General features: G+C 48.9%; 1 protein-coding gene across 1 annotated transcript; it reads left to right on the top strand.

The window, feature by feature from the left end:
• Nucleotides 1-1,532: 1,532 nt before the first annotated feature.
• On the top strand, nt 1,533-7,603 carry tmem170b (transmembrane protein 170B). The gene is made up of 3 exons (XM_076139085.1): nt 1,533-1,961; nt 5,313-5,483; nt 6,978-7,603. Exons 1-3 carry the CDS (start codon nt 1,790-1,792, stop codon nt 7,106-7,108), a joined length of 474 nt encoding a protein of 157 aa, XP_075995200.1. The 5' UTR covers nt 1,533-1,789; the 3' UTR covers nt 7,109-7,603.
• The last annotated feature ends 2,254 nt before the right edge of the window (nt 7,604-9,857 follow it).

A 9,857-nucleotide genomic window follows, 5' to 3' on the forward strand; every position in this document is an offset into this window, starting at 1 on the left:
TTTGTTTGATTGATTCTGCATCCGTTTAATGAGTGTGTGTTGGATTTTACATTAAATTACAGCCGGTAAATCTGCTGTGATGTAACCCAGACAAATACAATTAACAGAAATGTGATCAAGTGTGCGTTAGAGTTGTGTATGTATATCCTTGCTCCTTATATCTGGATCTTCTTTATGCCGCATGATGACACCTAACAGCTGAAACAAAGATCTTAGTTACAGATGGCGACTCGTAATGGGTGAAATCTAATACGGGGTGAAAGACGATGATGTTTAAAGTGATTCATCGTTACAATAAAGGGAACAGCGCGACTCACACACACGACCCCAGAGAGATGCTTGAAACATAATAGCACGGCCTGTCTTCAATTGTGAAGAGAAAGCTTTATCATGAAAGCTACACTGAATTGTTTTATGCTTATGTTGGGATTTTCAAGTTGTAATAATCACAGAAAATGGAAAAATAAGGAATGTATGCCACACAAAAACACAATTATCACATCATCATACATCATCAGGCGTATTTTCTGTATGTACTAAAAATACCTTCCTCTTGGCTGACGTTTTATTTCCCACTTGTTCCAATATCTGGACATAAGGACCTGAATTCCCACATGATCAAGCTTTCTATTAAATTGCATTATGTTAACGTTCCTTTGTAGAGAAGATTCATAATCAAAATGATGTCAGTTAGATGTCAGATGTCAGATCTGTTCTCACCCTGGTACCTGAAGTGGGACACCTCTCAAAATACCTCCCTCCTTGGGGATTTGTTCCAGAACATTCCGTGTCTACATAACACTCAGATTCCTTCCCTCCCTCCCTCCCTCCCTCCAGCTTTTATTTCCCTGATGTTCAACCATGACAGACCAAGCAGCTTCACATTATCTAATATATATTTGATTGGATTTCATTTCTTCGTCACAGCCTTTCTGTGAGTGACGGAACAATTCAGTGGAACACAAAGGTCCCGGCGCCATTGTTGATTGAACTCATGACCCTCAGCTGATACCAATCAACCAATCAATGTCACCTGTCAGGCATTTTACCGCAGCGAATCAGCACCGCGGATAGTTCCTGCGTCCGTCCGTCGTCATGGGCAACGCCCCGGTTGTAACCTGACTTTTTTTCTTTTTCTTAAAACAACAGTCATGAATATGTAAAATGAACTGTTTAACTATAACAGCAGCGTAGAGTTGATGCAGCTGAGGAGCGATAAGCTGAGTGTAAACAAGAAATTAGACCCAATTCGTGATTAGCACAAATACATTATAAAGACAATTCTACTGCAAACACTATAAAGCTCATGTTTTGCGTTCATATACGTTAATATGACGTGACTAACCTGAGCTATTATGCAAATTAGACGCGTAAACGCCACTGATCGCTCTTTTGTTTTTATTCACAGAGCGACTCATGCGTTATGACGCCTTCCTCCCTCCCCCCTCCTCCTCCCCCTCCTCCCCGCTGCCAAAGCCGTTACGGGCCCTTTAAGTGTGATGTAGCGAAGGCTGGCCGATGTAGGACGAGCCGACCGTGCGTCTGCCTCGCCTGCGCTCCCCGCTGCCATCCCCATCATGGCCTCCTCCTCCTCTTCCTCCACACCGCCGAGGATGAACCGACCAGCCAGCGGCCCTTCCCTTCCCGCAGCGGAGACGGACGTCAAGCCGAAGCAGAGGCACCGGTAGAGGCGAGGCGAGCCGCACCGGAGGAGAGCCGCCTCACATCCTCTCTCCCTCCTCCTCCTCCCCCTCCTTCTCCTCCTCCTCATGCCGCCCCGGTCTCCTCCATGCCTTCGCCTAAAGCCAAGTGCAGCCATACGATAAAGAGGGGTGCGAACCCGGGCGGCGGCGGCAGCGGCGGCACAAACATGACCGCGAACAGGGATTATTCGGTTAATCTGTCGGTGCAGCAAGTGCTGAGCCTTTGGGTGCAAGGCACGACGCTGCAGCACTTCACAGGTATGCGGGATGGATGGAAGGCGGCTGCTTTGGTCTTCATGTGTCACTGTATCATCAAAAGTCATTAGGAGCGTGTGTGGAGTTTGTGCAGCCGTGGGCATCATTGCAATGCGCGTCCATTTTAAAGGAGAATAGACCTCAACAAACCTATGACAACAGGCTCAGAGAGCAGAGAGGGGGGGCATCTGAGCCGCCACAGACCCCCGGGTGGTGGAGCAATTACAGGGGATGTGACGGTGGAGACGCAGCTCCTCTGTGTGTGTGTGTGTGTGTGTGGGGTCAGTGGGTGGCATGGATCACATCCCAACATGCAGCTAATTCATCTCTCTGCTGCCTGTGTGTGCCTGTGTTGTAGTAAATGAAGTGTGGCTCTGTCTCCCTCCACCCTTTTGTGTTTCAGTCCCAGAAATCAAGGGCCAATTAGAGGAATGGTCATCTAGCCTGTGCAGGGTGAGGGTGAGGATGAGGTGTGTGTGTGTGTGATAGTGACAACAAACACCAGCTCCAGTTATTTAGCTCTAAAATAGGAGGGAGGTTGGAGCGTGGTGATTGACAGCAGAAGTGTCACTGTGTGTTCAGTGTGGCTGACAGTGTGGAGAGTTGTTTCCTCCTCAGGCCGGCTGCAGTTGAAGAAGTTCACACACTCTTTCTGGCCACCATCAAAGATAATACGCCTTTATTTTGTAGACATGTGTAGAAATAGTGGATTGATGAGAGACCTCTGTTATGTGAAGGTGAGATGGAGGAAACAGGTGAGTTTCAATTCCTGCCCCGGCTGATTGAGAGTTGAATGCGGTGACACTCATTTGGCTGGCATCCTGTGTGGAGAAACGCAAAGACGGAAGACGCGGGAGGCAGTTATAGATTCTGACTCAGCAGGAAGCTGGGGGGGGGGGGGGGAAACATGTTGTAGTTTTTGCGGAAGCACAGCTGCCAGCGGATAGAAGGCCATGATGATGAGGATGTCGATGAGGAAGATGATGAGGCCCCGTACTGTAAGAGCGAAACCGCCACCCGATTTCCCCTCCAGCCCCACAGTTCACCAACCAGGTGACAAACGACCTGGCGAGACATTACATAAGGTCAGGGTGAGAGTGCGTGAGGCCGGAGCAGGAGCGATAGCAGATGTTGGGTTTTTAAGATATGAGCGCCCTGGGCTCTTTCTTTCACGCCCCGGGGAGCTGCGTCCACAAAGGGACTTCCAGTTTGCCGGTTGTGCAGCGGCAGCAGTTTCGTTTCGCCCTCAGCAAAATGAGGAACATGCCTGAAGTGGTCAAAAGTCACAGGGTAACATGGAGATGTTGAGGCAGGACTTCAATTTCAGCTCCTCGTCAAGTTGGACATTGACTATAAAACAGTTCATGACACAAGCCTGTGGGTGGTCTTAATGGCCAACAACCTCTCTGTGTCCAACCAGAGAGAGCAAGGGTCATGTGAATCAACAAGATCTCTCTGTCTCTCTCTCTCTGTCTCTCTCTGTCTCTCTCTCTCTGCCTCTCTCTCTCTCTCTCTCTCTCTCTCTCTGTATCTTTGCATCACACATCAATTCACCTAGAAAATAATTACGAGAATCATTAATAATCATCCGTTGCCGCCTTAGTGTCACCCCACCTGGTTTCTGTTGTCTTTGGTTCTTAATTTAAATCTTAATTTCTTATGTAATACATCAAGTTTGTCAATCATTAATATGCCCATCTTCACTCCACACTCCTGAGGCGTTCACATGTTCTCCTAGCTGCCTCTGCACGTTGACTCGTACTCATTCATCCACCCAGAGACAGATTTCACTGGCATCTGGTACTCAGCTGGTGTTCAGGTCAGTAGTGCTTCTCACTGTGAGGCCGAGCGACCGTAACGGTAACGGGACACGACAGCGGGCCTGGGTTTTAGCGGGACACCTCGTCCTCCTGTGACATGTCCTCCCGTAACCCCGCCGGCTCCTGCGTAAATCTGTCCGGGCTCTCGTTGCATGACAGACACTCAGAGCCAACGTGGAATCCAAACGGAGCCGACTGAGGTTTCTCTCCGTCCGTATTGTCTCACTGTTGCCCTCTTAACCCGTCCCGTCCCATCTCAGACGTCTCTCTCTCTCTCTCCTCCCCTGGGTGGATGCATATTGATGTCTTTAGAAAGGAAGCAGGGTATAGTGAGCGTCTCTGTGCTCTAAGTCGCGGCGCAGTGATCTCACCGCTTGTCACAGCCACTCGGGCGGAGACAAAGAGACGCTTTGTGGCGCTGCTGTCACATCTCTTTTCCGCCTGGCGTGGCAGCTGATTGCCTGATCAATAACTGGAACTGGGCACCGGCTGGACTTTGCATGGAGCCACTGGGCTACGCTGACTGAGGATCAGAGTGAAGCTTCAGATGTGTGTGCCAAACAATGTCACATCTCCCCCGTTTACATCCCAGCATCCAAATAAAACAGGCTCTGTCCTTCACGCGGCGTTCCATTGGATTTGTCCACAGTCGTCCTTATCTATGGATAGCTTCCCCCTTCCCCCCTCCCCCCTCCCCACCGTGTGTCCATCGCTCTTCTTCTCCTTAGAATTATCTCACGGCCAGCTGGCTCTTCCTCGCTCCGACTGTGCCAGTGGTTCCGAGCGTGGCCCCCGAAGTGTGAAGAGGCCTCAGAGAGAGAGAGGGAGAGGGAGAGGGAGAGAAAGAGGGAGAGAGAAAGAGGGAGAGAGAAAGAGGGAGAGATTTCCGCTCACAGCCTGACATCTGATTATAGATTTAACAGATTTTACCCTCCTTTTTTTCCTCTTTTGCCTTTTTTGTTGCTTTGTGTTCCGTCAGGAATCAGCCATTAAGGCTGCGCCGTCTGGGCCCCTGCAGGGATGCGTGAGTTGTTTTCTCTGAGATAACGCCGCTGTGTGCTGGAGCCGCCTGCCTGCCTAATGGGCGGCTGTCTGCAATTTGGGTTTAATTAAACAAATTCAGCATTTTTTTCCTCGCGTAGCTGCAATCAAAGGAGCGACGCGAGGATGCACTTTGTGATGTTAATTGTCGAGTTCAGACGTTTTGTATATTATAACTTCAACGCTCACAACACGCCTCTGTTTCCACACACTGTCCTGTTTCTGTGTGTCTCTCTCCTCTGAAGTCTCTCCTCTCACCTCGGCTCCAGTCTCACGCTCGGCTGCCCTGCTGATGAGCCCTGACTCGGGTGGTGGCTGCTGCTTGTAGTTTGAAATCCTCCCTCTCCTTTTCACCCCTCATGTGTGAAATGTTCTCACACAGGTCACTTCTTATATCTCTGTGCCTCTGGACGATCCTGACCTCTGACCTCTACCTGTATCTGATCACGTGTCTTTTCTCTCTCTCCGTCTTCCCCACCTGTCTGTCTGTCAGAGATGTGGTACTGGGTGTTCCTGTGGTGTCTCTTCTCCTCGCTCTTCGTCCACGGAGCGGTGGGGTTGCTCATGTTGGTCATGCTGCAGCGCCACAAGAGGGGCCGGCTCATCACTTTGGTGCTGGTCAGCGTGGGTTTCCTGGCCTCCCTCTCCGGAGGCGTCATCACCAGTAAGTCCAGTTCCTCCCTCCCTCCACTCCTCTCCCACTCGATCTCAGCACCGTTCAACCAAGATGTGAGGTGACAGAGAGGCAGAACAGAATTGACAGAGCGAGAAAGAGAGAGAACATCTTCTTGTATACTTTAATAACTTGACTTTAATACCTGAATAGATTTGATAAAGGATTCAAAAGGATTGAAATTCAATAATAGACTCTAATGAGAAAGAAATGCTAATTAACTTCAGTCGGCTTGTGGAATGCTTTGTTCATTTGGCTCATAATTAGTGCAGAATCCAAACAGGAGGTGATAGTCTGGCTGATATGATGATACGAGCGGATTATTCACTGTCCCCTGCACCCTGAGATGAAGTCTGAGCCTTGTTTCGCCTTTCACTCGACTGTAAATAAACCGAGTGGAGGGCAGGAGCTCCTGAGGTCACACCGCACACACACACACACACACACACACACACACACACACACACACACACACACACACACACACACACACACACACACACACACACACACACACACACACACACACACACACACACACACTCTCTCAATCACAGACACAATACGGCCCCCAAAATAGAAGGAGGCTTTATTATTAATGCACAGCACTCAGGGAGGGTAGACTGCTGACTGTGCGGCCACGCCCCTCCCCACCCCGACGCGTACGCTACACTGGCTTAAAGTCAAACCGAGCACGATGACAACTCGGCCGAGCAGAAGCGAAGGAAAGGTCACGTCGTGTGAGGGAGGAGAGGCATCAACATTTCAAGCCGAGGCGCGTCTCCTCTGATTGATTTAGTTCCCAAAATCTGTCCGCTCTGTTTCTCTCCTCTGCCATTAGTGAATCATAAAAAAAAAAAAGAAAGAAGTCCCCCTGCAGGGTTTTGTTGCTGTCTGTTTCCATGACGATCTCACCAACAGCAGACCGCGAGCATGAGAATGACAAACTATAACAGGCAAAGCGGCAAGTAAACACAGCATGTGGGTAGACATTCACTAACATCCCCACAAGCTGTGTGTGTGTGTGGCAGCACATGAACGCTCCTCGTCGTTAAATACTCAAACACACAAAACCTCTTTTATACGGAGGATTTGACTCCCGGCAGCCGCTGCTCTGATGAAGAGAAAAGATGTGTTTGTCCTTTGTGCTCCTCATTGGAAACAGACAATCTGTGGTAGAGGACCTGACAGAGAGCAGCATTTATGTAATTGTCCATATGATTCATGATGATTTGTGTGTGTTGGAGGTGCAGGGCTTCAGGAAATAGAACGTGCAATTCCATTAAGCAACACTCGGGGGCAGTAGTGCCTTAAAATGTTCCAATAAAGGAGGAAATGAAGGCCTCGGTGTAAACAATGCAGGTTTAAGAAGAAGTGTTTACAAGAAAGCTCCATAACGCAGTACAGAGCCGTCATAGCACACTGTAGGAAATGAATGTGCACAAAAGAAGGAGCAGGCGCTGATATTTGTTGTTTCTTCCTCAGGCGCGGCTGTGGCGGGCGTGTACCGCGTGGCAGGGAAGGACATGGCCCCGCTGCAGGCTCTGGTGTTCGGCATGGGCCAGACCGCCCTCTCCGTCGTCATCTCCTTCTCCCGCGTCATGGCGACTCTGTGACGCGAGCACGGCGGCTTTTTGCACGTGCTGACCAATCGGGAGGACGGAGGCCGAGGAAACTGACGATAGCGGAGCAGACGGATCGAGCCGATCAGAGACTCCCTAGCGCTCCTCGTGCGTCAAAAACCAGAAGCCAGAAGGCGAAACAAGCTCCGGACGTCTTAGCGCAGGAGAGGGAGCCCCCTAGTGTCGCTTCTCTGTTACTGCCACAAATCGCAAGAGCCCCCTGTCTTGTCACTTTGCAACTCTGAGGGAAGTCGACGCAGGAGCCACCCTCAGCTTCTGGACTGAAAGCCATGTTGTGGGTGTTTTCCCCAGAGTTGCATCACTTCCTGTGCCAACAACCCTTTTCTGGATCACCCAGATGCCTTTGTGGCCGTCTCTCTCTCCGCTGACTCTTAAAGGCTTTGGTGAAGGCCTGTTTTTACAAATGATGATCCGATAATCCTTCCGGTCATCAAAATGCGTTTCGGGGGAGAACAAACGTTGAGCAATGGCGGGGGGAAGGGGGAGGGGGGAGGAGGAGAAGGGTGTGTGAGGAAAACCCAACCGTGTTCATTAGCAAAAAACATCAACACTTCATCACGGTCATTTCCTTTTCCCCTTAGACGCGGCTTTGCATTTTGCACGTTTCCAAACGTTGGAAGCTCTCTGGGCCCTAAGGTGTGTAAGTATTCAAATCAGCAGACGTGGAGGAGAACACCAGCATCTGTGCTTTATGCTCAGTTTGAATCATTATGTGTGTGTGTGTGTGCCAGTTAGAGCCTCCGAACGAGAAGACAGGCCAGGATGTGGTCAGGGTGAGACGCCCTCATTAGCGCACATGTTCTAGACGAGTCACACACACTTAGTTCAGGTCAGTGTCCTCCAATTTGTGCGCTAACTGGCATTAACTGTGGTGAGGTGGGTGTCAGTGCCGCTGCTAGACGCTCAGCTGGGCTTTATTTCCTGTTTCTTTCTTGTTGAATCCGTCCTTGCGTGTTGTGTTACCGACATCGCTTTGTGTTCCTGCGAAAAAGCCAGATCACCAGATTCTGTTGCTCTGAAGGCCTTTTTGTTCCTAACGTCTCTCTCTGTGTTTTGTTTATCTCATATTTCCTTACATCAGTTCTCAAAATTGTGCTTATTGCGCTGAAACGAAACGACTCGGTCTTGTTTTCACTCCGTGGACGCCGATGCTATTCTGCTGTGACCCATATGCATTGACTCGTGCAGTACAGAGTTCTCATATACGTGACACAGTGATAACAGACACCTCACACTCTCCGAATGTGACATCTTGGTCAAGTATAATTGGCGACCAATGTGAATCCCTGACTTTCTAATCTGACCGTTTTATTTCCCTCTCTTTCCAATTGGTGGATTCATCCTTGGCGCTCTTACGTCAGTGATCGGACTGTGTGGTTAGATGGTAATGCCAAAGTATTACTCACACTCTAGCTTTATTTATCCTCTGAATTCTCATTCGATTGTTATCACAGACGGAACTTAACTGCATCAGTTTTTATTACGTTTTGGAGACATTTGCACATGGATATGCTTGGATATGAAATGACCCCTGACTTTGACAAAGAATACATATATTTGTGTTGTACAAGTGCATGTATGAGTGTGTGTGTGTGCTGTGGAGGCATGTGCCATGTGCATGTGTTATGTAATTGACACCACTCACCTTCAGTACCATTCTAGCACACAGGGGGGCAGTATAGCACAAAGGTAGAACTGGCAGACGTCGCCTGAACGCGGAGATGATTGTGGCTTTGAAAGTGATTTGATTCAGTCCTTTGACTATTTAATCTCAGATGTTTCCCCCCAAAACTTCAATTTGGAATCAGAACATTCCTCTCAAACCCTTATTAACTGTTCACTCACTTCACATCCTACATGTTTGAATGTTTGGAGCTATTTCAGGGACCAAATGTGAGTTCTTGCCGGTGACTCACCTACTTGACATCTCCAAGCTGTTCTTGACAGTTTCCCCGCTCGTACGTATGTCTCATAGGTGCAGTGACATTTGAGTGTTGTTCAGCTGTACGTGGTGTGTAGGTGTGTGTGTGTGTGTGTGTGTGTGTGTGTGTGTGTGTGTGTGTGTGTGTGTGTGTGTGTGTGCGTGTGTGTGGTTGTCATCTTGCATGTGATAATTTATTTCCCTTCATTGGAGGGTTTGACGCATTCTTTCCTGAACCCCCTGAACTGCTCTTTGTGCGTGAGTGGTATGTGTGTGAGTCTCGGCCTAAAACGACGAGGACCTAATTGTAAGTGACGCTGTGTTCACTGAGCGATGTCTTGCGTAACGTGTTGGAAACCTTTGTGTTTGTTGTAACGACGTGTGAAGAATGACTTTTCTGCCAATAACTGGCACACAAACAACAACAACCCGCTAGTGGGCCCAAAGTTGTCTAATCAATGCGGCAAACATCCCCACGCTGTGTATATAAACCATAGTGTACAAAATCTCCACCAGATGAGTGTGTGTTTCAGTGTATGTGTGGGTGTGTGTGTGTCACAGCTCCACACTGGATAGTATTTTCATACTCACACTTACGCGTTCATCAACATCATCAAACCCACTACAATACCCTGATTGCTTCAGAGTGGGAATATTTGTTTTCCACTTGAAGCTGGAGTGGGTGGATGACACCATGTACTGTGTGTGGGTTTGTGTGTGTGTACTGCAATACTTTATAAAAGGAGACATCCAGCAACTAGTAACCCCCAGCAGACTTTCAAACGCCGTCTCTTTCATCGG

Source organism: Genypterus blacodes, unplaced genomic scaffold (genome assembly GCF_046128005.1).
Source record: "Genypterus blacodes isolate CSIRO-AG114 ecotype Tasmania unplaced genomic scaffold, CSIRO-AGI_Gbla_v1 ptg000438l_1, whole genome shotgun sequence".
Lineage (NCBI taxonomy): Eukaryota > Metazoa > Chordata > Actinopteri > Ophidiiformes > Ophidiidae > Genypterus > Genypterus blacodes.